At 40.3% G+C, this 24,184-nt stretch overlaps 1 protein-coding gene across 1 annotated transcript in view; it reads left to right on the forward strand.

Moving 5' to 3' along the window:
• LOC142052571 (putative acyl-CoA dehydrogenase 6) overlaps positions 1-21,183 on the forward strand; it is a 92,808-nt gene extending 71,625 nt beyond the window's left edge. The window contains exons 5-9 of the mRNA XM_075082848.1: positions 216-383; positions 6,637-6,810; positions 12,871-13,032; positions 13,181-13,331; positions 20,358-21,183. Of these exons, the coding sequence (XP_074938949.1) occupies positions 216-383; positions 6,637-6,810; positions 12,871-13,032; positions 13,181-13,331; positions 20,358-20,448 (746 nt within the window). The 3' untranslated portion in view covers positions 20,449-21,183. The remainder of the gene's footprint in view (positions 1-215; positions 384-6,636; positions 6,811-12,870; positions 13,033-13,180; positions 13,332-20,357) is intronic.
• The last annotated feature ends 3,001 nt before the right edge of the window (positions 21,184-24,184 follow it).

Here is a 24,184-nt window from a genome sequence, read left to right on the forward strand (position 1 = left end):
GAACTGGTCTGGTTTCCCTGGCTTGTCTTCCGAGACTTGTTCAGATGGGTCTGCCTTGTGCAGCCTGGAAGGGTTAGAGCCCTTGAGGGTGTGAAGGGAGAACCAAATATTAGTTGTCTGTCTGAGGGCAAGGGAATGACTCTGCCGATTGTACAGGAACCAGCTTATCCCCCCTTTCACAAGAATAACCCTTCATTTCTTATGTTTTGAAACAGATATCAAGACGAAAGCTGTGAGAAAAGGCGATGAATATGTCATAAATGGTGGTAAGATGTGGACTACATCTGGGTGCCAAGCGGACTGGATGTGCCTGCTGGCAAACACTAGTGAAGGACCTCCCCATCGAAATAAATCTCTCATATGTCTGCCAATGAATCTACCTGGTAATAACACAGAACCCTTTCTCTTTTTATTTTATTGGTGTTTTCGTGTATCCCCAGTGCAAGAAGGAAAGGTGTTTGACAGAAAGGACTGGACCCATAAATGCTCTTCAAAGTTAGGTGTTTCACTGTCATACAAAGTTGGTTCTGAAATGCATTTGCACACTTCCACAAAAAAGTAGGGGACAAGAGGAAACAAGAAGGAAGTTAAAAATTTTGCAGACTCCAGCTTGTGACTCCTAAATAATTTTATATGAAGAGTCCTTTTTACCAAAAAATAAATTTATAAAAGATGTTCAGATACATTTGCATGGGAATATTTCATAACCTTCTGTGAGAATGAATAGGCAAGTCAATGCCAAGGACAAAATTAATGCCTCAAAGAAATCTTGAAAAATAGAGCCAAAGTTTATTGTTTGGTTTTGTTTTGGAGTTTGGTCTTTTTAGTTTGGGGTTTGGTTTTTTTTGTTATAACATCCAGTGTCTTTTAGTTTTGGAGAAGTTCCACAAAACTTTCATCTTGTTTTTCCGTCCCCAAAAGGCATAAGGATGCAAACCTTCCACAAAATAGATAACGTTGCTCTATTTACATAGATTTTGCTACTTATGAACTACATGTAAAATGTTCTTAAATTATCTTTCCAAAATAGCGCTAAACTCCTGTTTTGTATGAGGACTGGTGAACAGAATATGTACTACTTTTTTCAGTGAATGGAGCAGTATTTTTAAGCTTGCTGTCTTATTTCTTCAGAAAATGTTGAAAGTGATTCTCAAACATGTTAAAATAAAAGGATAAAGCAGTTAGAGATTTTGAACTTGGGAAATACATGGAAAATACCTCCCAAAAGAGTCTTATCCCACATGCTAACACCTGCCTCCCAGGAGCCCATGGGCAGTATCTGACTCCATTAGGGCAGGTTGGCTGACCAGCTGTACTGAATACTAGAAGGATGCAATGGTGTGCTGAGATTGTATTGTGTGGATGATCCCGATCTTCCTCCAATAACCGTCCTCCACCACCCAACCTGGTGGCTTTGCAGAAGAGAAATGCAGGCATACTCGGGGTGCTTCATGGCTGCACTCTGCAAAGGGATCTTTTTGCCAGGGCCATTATCAGTTTAAATTACAAAAATAGTCTGTGAGTTAAATGTGGGCTGGAGTGAAAGCTTCAAAGATCTTGGAAGCAGGGATTTGTTTTTGAAGACAACTCAGAATTTGGGTGAAGACATTGAAGAAATACAGCTTGATCTAAGTGTACAAGTTTCAGTGGTACAGTCCACATGGTGTCTGTTCCTGAGTAGTCTGCAGACCTTGCAGCAATAAAGTGCTGTGTGCATGAAGGACATCATTCAGAGAGGATATGGTTAAGGTTATGCTGGTGGGGACCTTCTGCAGGCTTAACACCTGTTCAAAAGTTTTTTAAACCTTTTTGGTTTTCATTAATTTTAAGATTTTAAAAATTATGTAATACATTAATATATAATGTGTGATATATTTTAACATGCATTTTAAATATATAATATATATTAATATATGGTAATGTATATTCATGTATTTTAATATTTTATATTAATATATAAGCCAATAGCACTTTTGCTCACTCAACGCAGCGTATTTTACATACTCGTCACCATTTCACATGTAGGGGCACCACCACAGCAGTGAAGTGAAGGTCCATATGTTGATTTAATGGATCAGACTGGGAAAAAACCCAGGGCTGCAGTGTTGCAAAAGAGGGTGATGAGAGCTGCTTAAGGGAGTGGCTTGTAAGTGAATTTCAGTGTGGAGTAAGTTAAGCAAGTGAGTTGCCTTAGGAATTAAGCAAGTTCTGAGTGGGTTGTGAGTTTCTACAACTTCTGCTCATGCAAGACAGACTTTGAATGGGTGATCACAGAAGATGGACCTGAGCTGCTTCACTAGTTGTAGACTTTCTCCTTATTGGTAAATGGTGAGTGAACATGTAACCCAGAGCCAGGATCTCCCTGAATTTCCAGGTGAACTCGCATCTCAGCCATCTGCATGAGGTCCTCCTTGTGATTTTTTTGTGAAACAGTCAGAGTGCAAATGCAGTACTACTTCTCTGAGATCACTTTTCCAAAAACAGCAAAGCAGCCAACCCACTGTTAGAGGCAGATCAAATATACAGAAATTGACTTGGAGGTTTTCAGCCACTTTGGAATAAGCAAAAAGACATGAGTCATTGTACCTTTATGAGGGGTGGCCTATACACAGACCACCTTTACCTGCTGTAAATAGATTTTGAGTAGAAAAATTGCTACACTGCTAATCCACAGAAGTGTAGAAGTCATCCTAGAAACAAAAATTGCACTCCTCAAAGTGTATATGCATTCATTCTTCTGTGTGATACAGATACCGACCTCCAAAAGGGTCACTCTACCAAGACTGGTCATCTTTTGAAATGAAGTATAAAGACGATTGATTGTGCTCAGTGGGTGGGTCATATCAGAAATGAGCTTTTTCAGGAAGGCGAAGAGGAAAAGTGTGAAAAAGGCTGCTATTTGACACAGATGTGAGGAGGAAGCTCCAGCTGTTTTGGTACATCCTAAGGATGTCTGTCTGCCAAAGATTGTGCTCTTTGGAAGGCAGCAGACCAAGACTGTACAGGAAGTGTCTGGAGGACATGACCGAGTGATGCACTACCAAGCGTCTATAGATGTCTGTGTGTCAAAGCTCAAGAATGAGAGCGGTGGAGAACGAGTGTTTTATGTCTGACTAACTGCTGCAGTCACCAGCCTATATAGCAGGGTAAGGAAGGGATCCATGGCGCAGTGGTAACTCATTCCTTGCTGGCAGCTGTAAGGACATGGGTGACTAGTCCAGCATTTTTCACGAAAATCTTAATTGTTTCATACTTGTATAACGTGGTGATTAAAAAAAAAAAAATTCAAAGTCTGAAAGTGAATTATTATTACCTTCAACTACTGGCATTTTATTGGAGATATGAAGTAGGATTTGCTTCTTCTATTTTCACGTGTGTACAGTGTCTATTCTGGGGTGAAGCAAATCATGGTCTAGGTTAGAGAGACACTGCTGAATACATTTCTTGTAAAGGGAATTTGGATAACGGCATTGTGGATTCACAGTACATATCCCGATTGCGTGAATACTCACACTAATGATGCCTAAAAAAAAAACAAGCTGAATTTCTCATATGATGAAAGAGCACCTAACAAGTCGTAAAATGTCTCTGTGTAAGATATATAGGCAAATGGCTCGCAGCCCTAATCTGGTAACTGTTTGTGTGCTGGTTTGTCCACTGTGTGCTCAGATAGCACGAGGGTAGATTGTGAGGAGGAGATAATAGAGAGATAAGCATCCAGGAAAGGGGTAAGGGCATGTTTCTCAAGTTGCAATTTAAAATCTGCCTCTTTTCTTTTGCAATGGCACTAAATGGTGTCAGGAGAGACTGCCTTTCTCTCAAAATAGAATATAGGAAATAAAAGAGATTGTCAGAAGGCTGGAGAGTGGGAGAAAATGAAAAATCAAAGATGCCTGGGAAGAACTGCCCAGGAAGAGAGGCAGCAGTCCATCTCAGTGGTACTGGTGCAAGTAGCACAAATGGCTCTGTTAGAGTGGTTTTAGTAAGTCAGGCACTTGGCATGGCTAGATTGAGATTTGTGTTGTTGGATGGCTTGTGATCTACTTAATACAGACAAACTCCAGGCATTATCTGGGCAGATGATTTCTACTGCTGCTGGTAATTTTTAGTATATAGTACCCCTTATGAAGAGAATGAAGACAATAACTAAGCAAAGGAAGATTTTGATGCCCATATTGTAGCCAAAGAGATGATTATGTAGAATTGTCTTCAAAAAGAAGAAAGAGAAAATGTAAAGCGTGTAGTGCCCCCTCTGTAGTTAGCACATGAGGCTGATGCAGTTTGGCCTCCTTCTGAATAAGAAACATCAATTAATCTAAGAGCAAGTGAAACTGGTAAGGCACAACAAAGGGGGGGGGGCTGCTTCTGGATTCAGGAACCCTGAACACACAACCTAATCTGGAGGAAGTATGGATAGAAATCATTAACACATTTAGCTCCTCTAACCAAACCTGTAAGAGCTTTCTTCAACAGTTGTTGTATGTGGATCGGGGGAAGTATACAACAGGATTGATTTAGCAATATATAGAACTGGCGGCAGTTATACTTTTTCCAGCAGAGTCCTTAGTACACCACTCACTAATGAGCAGTAAGTGCATCTTCATATGGGTGAGGAGCAGTGGTTGCATAAAACTGGCTGGAAGTAGACCAAAGACATGATCTCTGAGACTTTCAAGAAACCAAGCAGTAATATTCAACAGGAAAAGATGTTCTAGATACACTTGAGCCTGTAAATGTTTAAGTGTGTGTTTAGCTGATTTTAATACAGAAACAAACCAGAAATGCTTATTTTGGCATGACTGGGTGCAAATTGCTGGATAATTTTCAATCCAAGAGTCAAATTTTTTATACAGCTGTCCTGATTTTCTTCCTGTGTTGAACACATATCAAAGCAAGTATTCCTAACACATAATCTGTTTATAGATTGGCTGGTGGAGAAAAATCTTGTGTGGAAGTCTATGTGGACCTTATTCTAAGAGCAGTCTTGGCACTTGGAAATAGTGTCAGTATTTCAGCTCTGCAGAGAAATGAGCCTTTCCATTACCCTATTCAATGCAGCCAGAGAAAGTGAATTTTAATGGAATGACTGCCAACTTCTGCTTACAAAAACAAAGTAATTTTCACATGGCTGAAGGCCTTCTGTCAGTAGAAGTTGAGATGTCTATATTAGTTCAGAAAGAGATGTTCAGTGAAAGCCATGAAAGGTAGCAGGTTACAAACAAGTACAGAGAGGGAACACAACAATCTATGTGGTGACCAACTCCTACAAAGCCACATTGAAGAGTGGTAGAGGATTAAAAAAAAAAAAGTAGAAAAGAAAAATAGAATAAAGGGGAAAATACTACCAGAATACCTCTTCATCACAAACCTGGTTAGAATACCATGTATGTGGGTAGTAAAACGTTTGGTCTTCTGCAAAGAGATATAAGTTGATTTGGAGGACGCTTTTTCTACATATATTGACTTGGCAGATGTAATCAGCATGTTTTGCACAAATCCTCATGCCTGGTTGTTGGCCTCAGTTTACCTATGAAACATTCTTGACTTCCATCCTGAATATTTGCATTAGCCCCAGAGCAACAATGGGGTTAAAAACTGAAGACAAGGAAATTGCCATGGCACAGTGGTAAGCCGTGCTTGCATCTTAGCAATAGCATGAAAGAACTTGTAGCTAGGGAAAAACAAACAACAGGAAGGAGTCCTACCTGGTGTGACTGGGTAGCTGAATTCTTACATGGCCAGACCTGAAGGAACCGGGTTCATCTCCAGCAGACCATTGCGTATGAGGTTAGAGTCAGTGCTGTGTACGGAGGCCTGTGGGCAAGCAAACCACCTTCACAAGCATGTCCTCATGAAAACTCAGAGGAGTGAACATTATCATTATGTTCACAGTATCATTATGAACCCTTCTATGACTACTTAGATGAATCAAACAGTATTTTGTAGGCCATCATAAAATACATAGCTTTAACAAAATTTGGAATCGATATGGAATTGTTGGGTGTTTGTAGCAGTTACAAATTTAAGACTAACTTATTATTAGGAAAAAGCAGTGTGGTGTGGTTATAAACCTCTCTTCTACACGTACCAGAAATAATCAGGATAGGCTAGAAAGGGGAGGTTAAATGTGGAAGAGATGGAAGGAAGGAGATTTCCAGGAGGTGAAATTATCTAGTTGCAGCTTAAAACATGGCTCTGTTTTTGTCATCATTAAATACTTCTCTACTGTTACACAGCAGTGCAGACGCACAGCAAATAATGCTAAATTGAATTCCAGCATTTTATTATAGTGCCCTGAAAATCAAACATGAGGAAATAAACATTGCATTGTTTCAAAATGTGCATGAAGTAAGTTTATTACTACTAGTGAATAATTATTGGAGACATAATGAAAAGTAGGAGCTTTACTATTGCAGTTTCCAATTTGCTGGTTAAATGGAAAAACTCTTAAAAATAGGATGTGGGCCATTTTACTCTTAAATTCCAGAATACTGTTATGTTTTTACTAAAGGTAGATTTCACTGTAGTCTTGGAACATACCTTTATATCTGCTAACTGTGCTTTTTTAAAAAATGCTGTACTTATACATAGCGCTTCTACTTTTTTGTGGCCTTTCTAATACCCCTTTTTCTTCAGGCATTCATATTGCTAAAAAGATAGACAAACTGGGCATGAGGTCATCAGACACAGCTCAGATCTTTTTTGAAGACGTAAGAGTCCCCACCAAAAACCTCATCGGTGAGGAAGGAAACGGTTTTACATATCAGATGTTGCAATTCCAAGAAGAGCGGCTGTGGGCAGTAGCCACTGGTAAGTCATCATCTGTGCTTCTGGGGCTGGGGAGAGGCACAGGTCACCCTTCGCATGACTAACAGCACTTTCCTTTTATTGTAAACTGCAATGACCTCTTACAATCTGTTTTTGAAATCTGTCATAGCCTGGATACAGAGAACATTCCCTTTCTGTAAGAGAACTTGAAATAGAAAATATTTTGTGTGGCATCACAGAGGCTGGTTTTGCCTTGTTTCTTTTTCTTGGTGCTTTTCTGCTGATAAAATATGGCATCATGTTATGTCTGCTACAAATATAGTACAAAGGCTATCAAAATACTGGCACAAAATAGAAGGACGGTGACTGTTCCTGTAAGCTGTGATGTTTATCCTGGATTTTAGAAAATTAACTTAGTGGCTGTGTGAAGAAGTGGCTCTTACAGGGTATAAGAGCTTTGTTTTGTGGATCTATTTTACCTCTGTATGCTTTGGACGTAAGTGGTACACCATCAAGTTCCTTTCCCTGAAGTTATGCTGTCACAAAGTTCCTGTTACTCTGAACTTAGGCCGTACTTGAATCCACATATTTGAGTTATATGAATATTCTGGTTACCCAAATATTCCAGGTAACCAGATCCAAGTCTGGATTGTCCATTGTCAGCCTCCCAACCTTCCCCACCATGCCACAGTGTTTGCTTCTTCAGCTTAAATATAATGTGGTTTACTGTAAGAAGATTGGTACTCTTTAAATTTCAGGGTTGTATAAATAATCTCACCATATTCATGCTCCTATGCATACCCTGTTTGTTACTGCCTGTGTGTGGCTGGGGAATTGAGAACTCCAAGAAGTGATTTTCTGATTCAGTCACCGAACAAAAAAAAAAATCACTCCCTGTTGTGGGTTGATCCCAGACCAAATATTTTAGAGTTCAAATGCTTTAAAAAAAATCTTTGGTTTTGGCCAAATTTCTTAGTTCAGCCTGAGATAAACAGTAAATGTGAGAGTAGTTTTAGCAAAAAGCAGGAGGTCAGACTCAGGCAAGGAGGAGAGATGGTCCTACTGCTGGTCCTGCTTTAATCAAGGCGTACACAGACTGCAAGGACATGCATTGTTCATTTTTATGCTCAGTTTGTAGTCTAAGTTAAACAAAACAATCAGAAGCTCTGGGTTGCAGTGATACTCCCCAGGCAGCAGAGTAGCCTGCAGCATTAGTCACGCCCGAGGCAAAAGTGACGCGCACTGACAGCATCAAAACGCAAAGCCTGGCAGGTTAGATCACTCCTGTTAAAACCACGGGCAGCTTGGTACTGTCCAGCCTTGCACAACTGCCCGGCAGTCACTGTGCTCTGTCAGGAAGTGGGACACCAGGTTTCAATTCTTTTTTTGCCCAGAGCAGCACAGCAGGCACAGGTGGACCCTTGCCCTGGATGAGAAGTCTGGGAAGGGCATCTTCGCTCCCCCCAAGGCAGGGGGCGTCAGGGAGGAAGAGCCTTGGAGCTCACCAGGGGAGAGGGAGCTGCCTCCTGCAGCACAGTGGCCAGGGTGTTATACTGTGCTGAGCCCCCTGGTTTTGCATTTATCCACTGATATATAATGCATGCAAGCCCTTGGAGCTGGGACAAGACCCATGGTTGGGCCAAGTTGCAAACTTCCTAGGTAACCAGTTGTGGAAAACAAGAAAAAACAGTAATCGATGTTCAGAAGGGAGCCATGTGCTTGATGGATGCAGTTTGGTACTCCACGACATCTAGTTGTTAACTTCCAGTCCCGCAAATGGTTTTACATATGTTCAACGATAAGTGTTCTGCAAAAGGCTCAGGTGTGCAAAACTACGTACATGCCTTCAGTAGTCTTGTGGTTAGGTCTGCATGTGTAATCCTAGTCCTCGGTTCTGGCCCTCAGAAGGATGTTTCTGTTCCTTCCCCATTCATGTCTCTTCATGTGACATTGAAAATCGTCAGTCTGCTTTTAAACACTTTAAGGACCAGTCTTGGCATCCTTGATTCCACCACTTTCTAAAACTTGGAAGGGGCAGTTGAGTGCCATTCTTTTCTTTGTTTCCTTTTTGGTCATTGTTTTGTTTTGTTTGGGGGGTTTGTTTTTTGTTTTTATGTATGTTTAGTATCAATTATCATGTGCTCTAGCCTTCTCTTTGTTTATTAATTATCATCTTTGTGGCCAGGTTTCAGAACATGTGGGGATTTTCCTTCCTTCTTCACCTCGTTTGTTTTTCTTTTTATTATTTCCTTTTAAAACAAGTCTTCAGTCAAACAGATTTAAAATATAAATGGAAAACTAATTTCCTGGAATGCAAAATTTGGTCACAGGTGTGGTCTTTTCTTCTGAATGACATGTTATCAAATGTATTAGTAAAAGTTGCTGTGTTTCTTGCATCATTGAAAGTGAAGAGCTGCCATGTATCTCTCCTATGTTGTGACACTTGGTGAACACCGGCCATTTGTGGACCTTTGCATTGCTTACAGAAAAACGAAGTTGCTATGGCAAGAAAACAAACAGTTTTTTTTGTGAATTGCTTAACTTGGAGGCAAAGAGGGAGTTTAGTGTGTGTGAGAGAGCAGAATGGCACTTCTCTAATTACTTCTATCTGCTCCTGTAGTCTCAGTTTTATGAGCACCATTGAGTCATGGCCAGTAAAGCAGGATGACAGTTTCTTTTGTATTGGCAATGCACATCCTTAAGAGATGTATTGCTCAGCTTGGAGCTCACTGTACATCTCATTGGAAAGTGATCAGCCACAGCCTAAGAAAAATATATTAATTTCCTTTTGTTTTAAAGATGTAGCAAGGCAAAGTGTGTTTACAGTGAGCAGAAGTTTCAAGTGGAAAAATATAAGTTGGATGGAAGTACAAGGAAAAGATTATTCTGCATCTGGCAACTTGACGTGCTTTCACAATTCTCAGCTGTGTGGTAGACCATGTGTTCTTAGGCTGCCCTAGAGTGACATTTCCTGTGTGTGCTGTCAATTGAAACCCATGCCACCAAGTTTTTCTGAGGATGTGGAGAACATTGTATGACAAAAGAGGAAACAAATATACAGGGCGGGGGGAAGTTCAGAGGGAAAATGAGTTTCACTGTTAAGAAAGGCATTTCTCTGTTATTTATGAGACCGGCAAAGTATTGTGTGCTGTAATGTAGTAGAAGGCTGTTGGGAGTTGATGGTATTCACAGTGTGCTGCGTTTCATTGCTGTTTGCTGCACAGCTAAGCTTTGCCATGTTAGAGCTATGCTTATAGCTCTAAATACCTGTAGTCACAGCATCACAGAATGGTTTGGGTTGGAAGGAACCCTTAAAGATCATTGTGTCCCATCCCACTGCCATGGGCATCTTTCACTAGATCAGATTGGTCAAAGCCCTGTCCAACCTGACTTTGACCACTTCCAATGATGGGGCATTCACAGCTTCTCTGGGCAACCTGTTCCAGTGCCTCAGCAGCCCCATCATAAAGAATTTCTTAGAATCATAGAATGGTTTGAATTGGAAGGGACATTAAAGATCATCGAGTTCCAACCCTAAAGCAGTCTTCCTTATGTTCAGTCTAAATCTACCCTCTTTCGGTTTAAAACTGGTGCCCCTTGTCCTGTCACTACAGGTTCTGGTAAAAAGTCTCTTTCTGCCTTACTTATTAGCCCCCTGTATATATTTCAAGGCCACAACAAGGTCTCCCTGGAGCCTTCTCTTCTCCAGGCTGAACAACCCCAACCCTCTCAGCCTGTCTTCATAGGAGAGGTGCTCCAGCCCTCAGATCATTTTTGTGGCCCTCCTCTGGACCCTCTCCAACAGCTCCATGTCTGTCTTGTGCTGAGGGCTCCCAGTATTCCAGGTGGGGTCTCACCAGAGAGGAGTAGAGGGGCAGAATCGCCTCCCTTGACCTGCTGGCCACACTTCTTTTGATGCAGCCCAGGATATGGTTGGCCTCTGGGCTGTGAGTGCACACTGTTGGCTCATGTGCAGCTTTTTGTTCACCAGTACCCTCAAGTCCTTCTCCGCAGGGCTGCTCTCAATCCCTTCACCCCTCAGTCTGTATTGATACCGGGGGTTGGCCCGACCCAGGTGCAGGACCTTGCCCTTGGCCTTGTTGAACCTCATGAGGTTCTCACAGGCCCACCTCTCCAGCTTGTCCAGATCTCTCTGGATGACATCCCATCCTTCTGGTGTGTCAGCTGCACCGCTCAGCTTGGTGTCATCTACAAACTTGCTGAGGGTGCACTCGATCCCGCTGCCTATGTCAGTAATGAAGATATTAAACAGTACCGGTCCCAGTATGGACCCCTGAGGGACACTGCTCGTCACTGGTCTCCATCTGGACATTGAGCCATTCATTGACCACTACCCTCTGGATGCGACCATCCAACCTATTCTTTAGCCACTGAACAGTCCACCCATCAAATCTGTATCTCTCCAGTTTAGAGAGAAGGATGCTGTGGGGGATGATGTCCCCCACATAATAATAATAATAAGCAGAATAAGTGGAAGAGTGGTGATAGCAGCTAAGGAAAGAGGAGGATGGATCAGATGGGGCAGGAAAGAGGCAGTGAAGCACAGAGGTGGACACTGAGAGCAGTTGTGTTACATGGTCCTTTGGAAGAACAGGGATATTCCTCCATACAAGAGATGTACCTGAAAACAGAAATTTATTTTCCTGGCCAGAAAACCAGCATTAGGGTGGCAGCATAGTGTATTAACACAGAAGAAATTAGGACATTATTGTATATGCACTTTTGAAAATAAGCATTGAGGCTAGTTGTTTGAGAAAGGAGGGGAAAACATTTAAGGAATGAGAAAAGCTGATCAGCTTACAGAATGCGTGGACAGCATGTGAAAAATAGCACTCTGTGAGAGAGCTGGTGAATGATCGTGGCGGGGTGCAATTGGTAGGACGCAGAGTCTGCATATGAGAGCAGTATAGGGATGAAGTTTAAATAGAGGTGATCTTGAAAGCGATGCAAAAAGGAATATGGAAGCACACCAGGCTCCTGTAAGGAACTGTAACGTGAGTAACTGGCAGGTGGGAAAAGGGATTTTGTAGTAGTCCAGGACTTTGTTGTATTCTGCATTTCAGATTCAGAGTTTTGTGGGTTAAATTCTAAATGTGAATGGATCTGGCTATGTGTATTTTGAAAAGTGAAAATGTGACCCTTCTCATGCAGATGGATTTGTGAACTCTCCCTCTCCTTACTGCTTGCCATAGTGACATGGGTCGCATTTGCCAAGCAAAATTCTCCACAAATTCAGCATCAGCTGTTATCCTAGGTAACCTGCAAGAGGCGGATAGCCTAGCCCTTCACTTCAAGGCTGGTTTGCCTTGGAAAAGAACCTTTTCCCTTTTCTTCCTGTTTAAAACAGGGTATCTCTAAGTTTGCTCAAAAAGTAGCAGTAAACTTGTTCTCCTGCTTTAAAACAGTATCGCCATCTCTCTCACCTGTCTTCCAGCAGTATCCTGTTTTGATTCTCTTTCCCTTAGAAGCACTATTTAGCATTTACTGAACGTGGCTGAGTCTTAATGATTTTCCCTTCCTTTCTGTACCAGTGTCTGATGACATAAAGTAAGCAGTCTGTTCCTGTTCTTTGATCTCTGAATAGGTTTCTGCCTTCTCCCTAAAAGATTCCTTGAACTCTGTATTTCGACAGGATGCCTCAGTGAGCACACCGTCTGCCTTCAGATTTTCTTTCAGGATTGTAACAGATCTTCAGGACACAGGTAGCATGGAAAGCAGAAGTTGCCACAAGCTTTTGCCGGGGCCCCAGATGAGGCATTAAGGACAAAGTTTACATACTCATCATTACATACTGCTCTTTATGACTTTCCTTCCCTCCCCCCAACCCACCTCCACTCTGCTCTGAGTTTTGGCAGTTTGGGGCTCAGGTGGAACAGGGATAAAGACGTCTTCGGGGTTCAAGGAAATGCCAGGCATTTTTCAGAACTGAAACTGCACCTCAAACTGAGTGTATGGAATAATTTACTTTAGGAAACCTAATGCATTGTTTGTACAATGGGGAAAAAAAGGTCTTTTTCAACAAGAAGAAAAACAACAAATCTGGCTAAAATGACGTCTTGTTCTGTGCTTTGCTTCTTCAAGCTGTGACACCGCTGGACACTATAATACGAGAAACTATTGACTACACTCGCCAGCGGAAAGTGTTTGACCAGCCCATCCTGCACAACCAAGCTGTGCACTTCCGCCTGGCCGAGCTGGCAACCGAAGTGGAGCTCCTTCGCGCACTGCTGTACCGCACCGTTGGTGAGCTCCCACATCTGCCTTCCCAGATGTGCTTCTTTTCGTGCAAAGAATGTTGTCAGGCTAAAGGAACGTGGGGAGGTGATTGCCAAGAGTCAGGCTGTGATCAGTGTGTGTATAACTGTGCTTTTTAAATCTTTTTTTTCTTTAGCTCTCTATGTGGAAGGTAATGATGTGACGAAATTGGCTTCCATGGCTAAGCTAAAGGCAGGTCGTCTGGCCCGTGAAGTGAGTGATACCTGTCTCCAGTTTTGGGGAGGAATGGGATTCACCAGCGAGGTTCTGGTGAGCAGGTTTTACAGGTAAGCAAGCGAGTGCTGAAAATAGGAAATGGCTTTACTGAAATCTGGCCTCTTAAACGTCCTGCTAAAAGATCACCTACTTGAAAAGGGCACCAGCTCCTAGCTGGTGTGAATGGTATTGTTCCACTGAATGGTATGTCGTGATATACATTGTGGATGCAAGGGTATCCACAGTCCCACATCACTTCCGGGTGACATGTGTGAGTGTCAGGACGTAGGCTGACTATTTCTTTGCTGAATCTTGGCTTTGCATCACAACTGTGTAGTTTGAACTACACACAGATTGGCTTGAATGTCCGGTGAAAGAAGTGAACTCCATGTTTTCCCTGATGGTCCTCTGGTACCTCCCAGACAGTATGACAAGGCAAAAAAGGGGAAGCCTACCAACAAGTGGTTTTTTTTTTCCTCTTTGCTCCTTGTTTGCTTGTAGTCTTGATTACAAGAACAGAACTAAAACAAAACAGGCTTACTTTTTCAAAACCAATGAAAATTATCTTTTTCCCCAGATATATGTGTGAAACTGGAGTTCACCATTAGGCTCCTGCAGTAGTCTCTTCTGATAAGTCTCCACCTGATTATCATATCAGATACTGTGTGAGACATATGAGAGATGTAGCTGCTTCCAGTAGGCTGTTAAATCACTAAAATAGTACGGAGGCCTTTCTGCAAATTAATTAAAGTCCCTTCAAATCTTACCATATATCTACTTAGACCACAATTCTCTCTAAGCGAACAGTTTTCTTGGCAGCTGTTAGAAAAATTCTATATTCTGTAGAAGGACCAAAATGGAACTTGCATTTTCTTGCAGTAACAGATTTCAATTCAGCCCTTATATATACAATACATAATCAAAGGTTAGCAAATTAGTTAGTGGTTCAGTTATCTGAAAGTTTTGGTAAACATATCTATGGAAAGTGAGAGCAGAACACTTTTAAAAAAAAAATCTGTAAAAAGCTTGTTTCTTTTTAGATTCAACTCTAGGTTAGTTACTTTTTCTATTCTTAGTAGTATTTTATGAACTTGCTGTCAGTGTAGTAATGTTTTCAGATTAATGTGTATGTGTTTTTATATAGCTTTGATTTGTCTTTAGATTTTCTAGCCCAGTATGTTATTGCTAACTGTGGGCAAGGCTTTGTTAATTCCAGAGTGGTTTCTCAGTACACCAGCACAGGCACGTTTTTCCTGAGAAGAAATCAAGAGTATTTTCTATTGGTATAAAATGTGTCAGCTGGCTAAAGGAACATATCTTTTTGCCTCTAAAACAAACACTCCTATAAATGATGCTGAAGGTGGTATGATATCTATACTCTAAAATTTTCTGTGAATCAGTAAAATTCCCTCACTGAGTAACCATGAGCTCCAGGAAGGGAGAAGTGGAGTATTACCTAAATAAACAATTACAGCTTCAAGTCAGAATCTTGTTAATCTGTAGCATTAAGGAAAGCACCAACTTTCCTAAAGCCGTTTTTTTTTTTGTGCAGCAGTCTGAGTAACCATTCACGTCACTGTGATATTTGTCGGGTAGCAAGCAGCGTAAGTGCACAGCATGACATCTAGTCATGATGTACAAAGATTTTTGTAGCATAATTCTTACCAAGTTTCCAAGGAAATGTTAGCCTTTGACACGTGTTGGGCTGTTACTGCTCAAAGAGCACAGGACATAGTGCATGGTTAGTGCATGAAGTCTTTGAATTTTAGTTACTAGTGTTGGTGGGGAGATAATAAACAGACCCGGCACAAAACTGTCTGCCAAATAACTTTATTCACATCTGTCATTTTAATCATTAGTCTTTTAAATTTAGTAGAACAACTGGCTTTTCTAAAGTGCAGTATTCTCTAGAAGGCATAAAGATAGCTGGTTTACCTTGTAGGTGCCTGTACTGTGCTGACTCTATATACGTAAATGTCTCATTTTCAGTTGTAGGGACTCTGAGAAGGAGAATGGGTTTGAAAAGGAGTTCTGAGCCCAAATATCAAAGGGTTTAATAGAAAAATACAAGCCAATATAAAAAACAATAAGAGTGGGCTTTCCAGACTTTACCCTACTAGCAGGATTCTGGAGAAGAACGCCAGACTGTAGTTGTGTTTGTTTAATTTTCTCTCCCCTGTATGAAATGCCTCAAAGACATCATGACTTAGGAAAACTCAATTATTGAACAAACCCACAATCTATATGAAAAACCCAGTCGTGAGAGATCAGAGGGAGGAAAACTTTCTGTAGCAAGTATATTGCAATTTTTCAGACTTCATAACATGAGTTTTAAAAAATTTCAGGTAGTGATCTATATATGTTAATAGTAATGATGTACACTTCAGTTGTTATAGGAAGAACTTGTCTGGCCTTCTTAAAAAGGTTGTTTCTTTGTTTGTTTGTTTGTTTTTAAATTAAGATTGTTTCTAAGTACTAAACACTGTGTCTAACTGCTGCCAGTTCTTACAAGTTTTAGTCCTGTGGGGTGTGATGGGGAGAATGCTGTCATTGCTTTACCTGCTGCATTGTGAAAGACTCAAGAGAGCGGTAGTGAAAAATACTGGTTGACTACTCACATGAAATAGATAAAGTGCAAATGCACATAGCTACAGAAGAAAACCAGATTTCTTTTTTCCCCCTCAACTGTCACCTAGGTATTGCAGTATGAAGCTTTATTTGTAATTCAGGATAGTTAAAAGTCAAACTTCTATATAGTTTTTAAGAGGAAATTTTTTTGAGTAGGTAATGGATTTCCTTCTAAATTATTTTTTGTATTACTCACATTTAAAAAGTAAGTTGAAATACTTTATTCAGTTTCATTCTTTATTTGTTCACTTATATTCTTTCATTCTTTACAAAGCATGTCTAAACTAGACTGACTCTAGACAATTGTGGGCTTTTTCATCAGTCTTTGTCATTATCACAATTTATGATTGTAGCAAACAAAACGAAACCTATCAATTTCTGCTGACAAAACCAATTTGCTTTAAAGTCAGTAGCTAGCTGTTGGGACAAGACTTAGTAACGCTTCCTCAGTCATCTGTGAAAACAAATCTGTAGTTTCAACCTTTTTCTGCAGAGATTTTGAGGCAGATGCCTGTATACCACTGTGGTTGACTTTTGTGAGTACCCTGAGAGGGAATTTAGGAGGTGAAGCACATGACATGTAGTTCTAATATGGCAAATCAAAGTAGGTGACTGTACAGCGATGACTTCAAAGCGGAGCTATGCTCCACAGCAGGCCAAGGTGATGCCCACTCCTGCTCAGCTGTCCCTTCAGAATGCCCCGTAGGGGAAACGGGCAGGGCCACCCAGACTGGCAGGCATGGCCGCTGGTGACTGGGCTGTGCCACCCTGGCTGGAGGCCTGCCACGCTGGGTGGTATCAGCTCAAACTTCACCCTCTGAGTCAAAGTCTCCGTTCGATGCTGCTTAATTTGGACAGCCTATAAGCAATCTAGCTGAGTCTGAAGATGGAAGAAGTCACAAAATATTAAACTGGAGGGTGCATCAATATATTTTAAAGAGAAAATCTTGCCAGTAATACAACTTTAAAGTAATAATGGTGAGAAAAAAGGATAACTGTTTTGTAATCAAGTGCAATTTGTGCTGAAAGGAAGCAGTCATACTCTGATCCACATAAACCTTGGGAAGGATTTACCAATGGCCTTCTAACCAGGGAAGCAGCCAGCAGCATCTCTGAGGGACTACTGCCATTAAGCCAGGCTGCTAGGGAAATCCAGAGCTGGAGTCACCAAAACTTGCTTTGCTCCCCACATCTGACTGGTGCAGATGACTGCTGGAAAAGGGTAAAAAAATGACTTAGTTTATTTTCTCAGGACTTCAAAGTTATGTGAAGACATCTGCCTTGATGATAGATAGTGCAGCTGGCTCCCTGCAGGGTGTTTGTGAACAGAAAGGGCTCTTTAGATCCCAATACCGTATGGCTTTCAAGAGGAAAATTTGGTGTAGAGCAGTTCCCTGAGCAAGCATGGCTTCTCAACTGCGGGTAGTAAATGGTAGTGGGATGCACAGTCGCAAACACCATCACATTTTATCAGCGTGAGGCTAGATACAGATTTAGTGTGCCATTAGCTGTGGTCTTAGTGCCTATATAGCACATTACAAGGTCAAAAGCTTTCCTCGTGCTATGAGGAAGGTACCTGTCCCTACTTCATGGCTAGAGAAATTCCATGCAAGGAAGAGCTCAGACTGGAGCAAGTACCAGCCCTGATTTTCAGGACAAGTGGGACCAAAAGATTTCAGGCAGGGTGATGGAAATGGCTTGGCTAGTGCAAAAAGGGCTGAATGGCACTCTGGATGCAGAGGGGTCAACACCAGCCAAAGAGGAATGTTAAACTCAAGGATTATACTGAATTATACTACTCAGGAACACATTCAGGCCGTACATTAGTGGGTTCCTAACCATTAGAACACTTATGTGAAAGCCTTCAAATTAGGATAGCCCAAGATTAAAGGAGGCTTGTTTTTTCTCCTTAAAGCAGTGCTTGATACGTTTCTGAATGAGGTTATATGACATGGTACCTGTGGAGATGGGCAACTTGATTTGATCATGTGGAGGGTACTTTTTGTTCCTTTTGCTGCCTCACTAGAAATTATTGATAACCTGGATTGAGTTTCATGGGTGGGAAGAGTTCTTCACCCTCCCTCATAAATGCAGTTTTTTAACTCAGCATTGAAGAAATTGTTCTGGTTTTTTTTAAATCCATCAAAAAGTGGGTTGCTTTTTAACATTACATCTCTTGATTTGGTTGAGTAGAACAAGTCTTATCATCCACAGTGAATGTTTCAGGTGCATGGGGTTTCCTGAATGAGAGGAATCTTTGCACGGAGTGTTTTAGGAGGGCAGAACACAACAGTCAAGATTTGTCTCTTTCCTCAGGCCAACTCCCACTCTCTGAGGAAAACAGCATTCAACAAGCAGCTAGAGATGTTTGGTCCCTCAAAATGACACCTTTACATAACTGTTTGGTGTGTTGCAGGCTGGTTCCTCACTGTCCTTGGTCAGGGTGAAGCCATCACGGGTCGGTGCTCACCTCAGCAGGGCTGCAGGTAGTGCAGGACACGTTGCTCTGTCATGGGGGCAGTGACAAGGCGATGGAGAAATCAGAAGCAAAGCGTTGCTGTGCCAGATCAAAAGCATTCCAGGGGCAGCCTACCTAAAGCAATAAAATTCTAATACTTATATATGAAAGTATTTATATGCTGTATTAATAATGCATTATGGATATAATATAAACTTAAGATAAACAAGCTTACTTTACTATGTCATTTTCCCCAGCTTCCTCACAGAGTTCCTGGCAGGATAGTTAGTCCTGTGGTTTTGTTTTGTTATGCTGAAAGCGAGGCTCTTTGCCAGAAGAGGGCTGCTAGATTAAAGTCATTTGAGTCCTTTGTCATCTCTATCCTCTTAAACTAGGTGAGACCTTCTATCCTGTCTCCCCAGGAGAGAGATTAGGCATTAGTTGCCTGCCTGTAGATTCTGTAGGAAATATTCCTTATCTCACCCATAGAGACAAAAATATATTCACCAGCAATTTTGTAGAGACACACACACACACACACACAAATATATGTGAAAGTTGTTTTTTTAAAACATGTATTTATGTGTGATGACCTGACGTGTGTCACACACCACCAAAGCCAGATTTTACTGCTGCCTATTTATAACTTCATAGAAACAAGCCACATGTGTCCAGGATTCCTGCTGCAAATGGAGGATTATTACAGCATCACAGAGGGGTTCTGAGGATTAATTACTTACTGGTGCTGTGAAAATGCAAGATGCTAAGCTTTGGCAGGGGCTTTCTGCAGCATGAAAAAGCAGACAGCACTGCAGCATGAAGAAAAAGTAACCTACCCTTGTTCCCGCTCTGCTGCCTTCAACAAGGCCCATAGGAAGGTGAAGAATCTTCAGGTAGTTTAGCAGAACTGTTTCAGTGGTTTGGGTTTGGGTTTTTTTTTTTCTTCTCCCCAAAGAATAAAAGAAATTTGTGAAGAAAATTGCTTAAGGCTGCAGTAGTTTGCAGTCTGGCTAGCACAGCAAACTTACTTAGGCAATACTGTTAGGGATGACTCAGTGATATTAATGGCAGTTTTTAAATTAGTGCAATTAGAAATATCAAAAGTAAGCTTGGAGCAGTCATTCATTTTTAAAGCAGAGAAGCTTTATATACTATATAATACTACACTATAATACCATATAATACTATACTATAATACTTTACTATAATACTAATATGGATTATGCCAGATCTCACATAGCCATCAGGGAGACCACGACGCTTGTTGGTTAAAAAACTAGAATGAAAATTGTACCTTCTCCATACAGTTCTCCAACACCTCACGTACTGATGGACCACACAGTTAAGCAAAATTAGGTGCTGCAATACTTTTTGCTGCTGGCCCTCCAAAAGCTCCTTCCCCTCTTAAAAATTCAGCTGCAGGCTTAGGCACCTACAGCTTTGGCAAAAGAACAGCGGGGATGTTGTGGGAAGCGTTGCAGACCATCTCATCAGGAGGAGGCAGTGGATGAGGTGTTCTGCAGAGAGCTGGTGTCAGCACGTAACGTGTAGGTCGTTTGAGCAGGCGGTCCAGCAGAAAACCGTGGGAGGAGCCTGTGATGCTTCATATGCCAGGCCAAAGTGATCAGACCTAAGCAGAAGTCTATGGCGTCTGGCTGGGCTTATGGAGGGACAGTTGTATGCTAGGAGAGGTTTTAACTTATTTCAAGATGAAAATACAGGGTTATGCCAAGATAAGGTTATTTTTGAAAGAATCTGAATATTGGATGTGCCAAATTACATCTTAAGCCTTTTGATTTTGAATTAGCAACATTCCTGTACACAAAAGGGTATTTACGGTGCTGACAACACATTTGTCCACTCCATCTACATACTTCTGTAAACAAGGGGTTTCAGTGTAATAAAAGCAGCTCCATAATAGTTGCATAGGATAAATGGGTATGTACAGGTCTGTACTTTTTCCATCAGTATAGCATTCAAATGTTTAAATCTACTCTTTGTATTTCTACAGAGACATGAGATTATTATCGATAGGAGGCGGTACAGATGAAACCATGCTTTCCATCATATGCAAATACATGGGAACACTTCCAAGCAAATGATGCATCATCTGTGCTCTACCCTGGAAATTAAGCAAGCAAGAGCATGGCTTGTCCTGCGCACTGACGGTAACAGCCAGTATATGTTTCAGGGGTAAAATAAGTAGAAAACGTAACAGTAATTTTGCCAGTGAATTGCTTATCAGGGTCTTTGACCATTATCATTCTACGTGTTCTCCAATATCAAATTTCTGTTGATACGAAGCAGTCTGAAAGCATGTGGCCTCCTTTTTTTGGTGGGTTACTTTTTTGGGGGGGGTCTAGTGATCCACACTAAGCACCCAAAAAAAGGTCTTTAATCTAGGTGCATCTACACTTTAGAGCACCTAAGCCACCAGTTAAGAAACATAACTTCCATACCGATACAGTTACGATTTCACTAGCAGCCTAATTTAATTTCAGGGTAAATTTGCTTTCAAGTTCAATAATTAAGGCACAAATTATTCCTTTCCATATTCAAATACTGGAATGGTGATTTTACTCTCAATTACAAGTACCTTCCCTATCCCAGTTTTAGCAATAATCATCAAAATGAACTCTCTCATCTTTGCCAAGTTCACATCAACTGGTACTATGCTCTGTCATGGATGTTTGGTGTTGGGAGTGGGGGTTGATTTTTATTTGTAGAATTCTACGAACAGCTGTTTAACTCTATCTGAAACTTTTGGAAGCCTGAACTTCAGCAGTAAGGTATCATGTTTTGTGTGTAATCATTAAAGAAAAATATTTTAAAAACCATGTTAATGTTAAAATTGTGTGTTATTACTTAAATGAGATGGTACAATTTATGCTATATGCCACAGTCACCTTAAACCAGAAGTGTATACTAAGTACTTTCACAATTACTGTGATTTGTTACCCAAAAAGTCTCACTGAAATATACACCTGCTAGGATAAGCATAAACTCTTAATCTGATCTTCTTTACATCTTATTCTTTATGTTTACTTGCATTATCAGCCGTACCTTCAAAAACATCAGCAACTCTTCCTAAAGCAGCCATTTAAGTCAGAAGAGACAATGTACCTTTTTGCAAAAAAAAGCTTCAGTGGGCTTTTCCTTCTAACCAACTGAGGTTAACAGTTGGTTAGTTAAAAGATGATATTTTCTTCCACCTCAAAATAATCCGTATGGTTGCTAGGTAGAGTCTAAGTTACATTAAATGAGAAACACAATATAAAAATATTGTGTAAAAATTACGTACAAGATTTCAAAACCAAGAATAAACATAACTGCAGCTCTAGTAACTGCAACTTTTACAAAGTATAACTAAATGCTACTTGTATTTTTCTATCATATAAAATAGGCTCTGCAGTGGATTATACAAGATCATACTATAGCATCCTGAAATCTTGCTAACTATTTGTGAATTTTAAGGACTTCAGAGTAATACTTTTCTACCAGAAAATCACCGATAAAGTAAGCCCAGATGCTGAGGAAAATTCTAAGGCTGCAGTGTATGGTTCCCACCAATTGCCATTTCCCCTCCCGAGTGAAATATTCTCAAAGCAGTTTCATCTTTACGTAAGTCGCCTTAACCATTCTAAGCAAATTTGCAGGATTTCAGTTCAGATTTTAAACTGAAAATTGACCTTTTACTGGAAGTGAAAAAAAGGAAATGTGACACATTCAGTACTAGCATATAAAACCTCATATAGAAATATGTCAGTTTTGACGATGTAACTTTCAGTTACCTTTCTGTTCAACAAGTTCACGTTAAAAGAGCCCTACAGAGTTGTGTCTTAGCACTTAATTGGAAGAAAAAAAACAAAACCACCTTGTGTGTTTTCTACTAAACATAGAGATGTAGAAAGTTTTTTTGTGGCTTCATATATTTCTTGTGTTGAAGCTTTCTCCCCCTTTCCCACCCTATCTAGATAACAGTAAAAAATCTGACAACTCCCATTAAAGGAAGGAACAAAGAAAGGAAGACATAGGCTTAGGATTCCCTGCCCAGTTCACTTCCTCTCACTCCCCTGCACCACTGAAGAATGGGGGAAAGGGGGAAGGAGGAAAACCTAGTTCCTATTCTGTATTAATTACCTTTTAATCTGGTTTGGCATTTTAAAATGAAAATCCTGTTGGTTTTATACATGATTTGAAGGACTGATAGAAGATGTTTTACTAATATGTGCTCTGTCAAGACTTAAGGGACACCCTAGCATGTTCTTCGGACCAAAGGAAACATATCAGCCATTAATTAGCTGCATCCACCCATTTTTCTACTTTATATTAGGTAGGTAAAAACTTCTTCCATTTATTGGTATGGCAGATTGATTACTAATAAAAAAAAAGTCAAGAAATGGTTCAGACACCATGTTTAAGAGTCAGAAATGTGTTTCTAGAAGATGATTATCAGGAAAGTCTGGCTGTCAGACAGATATGTCAGTAATTATCGTTGCGTTAGGTACCTTGCACTCCACTGTCTCATAAAAATTATACAAGTGCATCAATTTTGGATGGCAAACTACATCCTGTTGACTAGCTTTGGGAACGCTGTACTTGTTCAACAAGCCTAGCAGTTCTCATATAAAGACAATGCATTATCCTGGTGTCAGTACTTCGACATTCTGTTATTTGTAGAAGTTTTGTAGACCTTTTAACAGTCAAAGATTAAACTGGCTAGAAATATTTGAGCTTGGCTTACTTTTACGCATTCTGATTAAGTTGTTGTACTACATAAGTGATTTACATGTCACGCTTCCGTTACATATGAAATCTATATGCATCAATTTCTTTAGTGCTCCCCACACAAGTATAGCCCCTTAAATGCAGCACCATTTCAAAAAAACACATTGGTATTCTACAGTAGAAAAGAATGTATATAAACAACACTAGCTAGAATACTACAGGCCACTTTATTTGTCACTGTAATTAGCTATTAATGGCAACATGCTATACAGTATTTCTAGAAAAGTTGTTCAAAAATTATAGATACAATTTCAATATCTAGGAAACTTAATTTTTGAATGTTGAACTCTGAAATATAATAGCTTCAGCTATTAGAAACTATTTGATAAGCCAAAACTAAGTCTTCGAAATAAAAAACCTTGATATGACAGCACCTCCAACAGGTGCATCATCATATACTTCAATATAAGATTCAAAATATCTGACCTCATATTTCAGACATCATGTAGTGTAGATTTAGGAATCATCACCGATTGAAAAGTAAACATACTAATGGTAAAAGTTGTAGTGATTCAATGGAATCATTAAGTTTTACATACTTTAAATATAAAGAAAACAGTTGTACTGTGTCCATCTTTGTTGATCCCAGTGATCAAAGGCATTTGCTTAAAAGAAACGTGTAAGCATAATTTGTCACATTTAAACTAAAAAAATCCAGTTTTAAGTAACTTCTCCCCCAAACTTCTCCCCAGTTTAAGCTACTTAAACACATACACTATCAGACCTATCCACAAAAATAACTTTGGGGGGGGTACCACTATTACCTTTGTTAGCTTCAGGCCAGCCTTTTAAAAAGCCGCAGATAAAACCAATTTAGAAAGATCCAAGTATTCTTCATGCTTTTGCAACCTGGAAATTACTATATGCCTGAAACTGGAGCTCTAATTTAGAGCATGGCCCAAAACGAAACACAGAAAGAGAAAGCCTTGTAATTCTGCAATTACTTCATATCCAAACAACTGTTGTTTTCTCTATTTTTAAAATCAATTCTAAAAACTATTTTCCCCTAAAAAAGCAACCTACTATGCCAGCAGTTTCTGCATATTTACA

Source organism: Phalacrocorax aristotelis, chromosome 2 (genome assembly GCF_949628215.1).
Source record: "Phalacrocorax aristotelis chromosome 2, bGulAri2.1, whole genome shotgun sequence".
Taxonomy (NCBI): domain Eukaryota; kingdom Metazoa; phylum Chordata; class Aves; order Suliformes; family Phalacrocoracidae; genus Phalacrocorax; species Phalacrocorax aristotelis.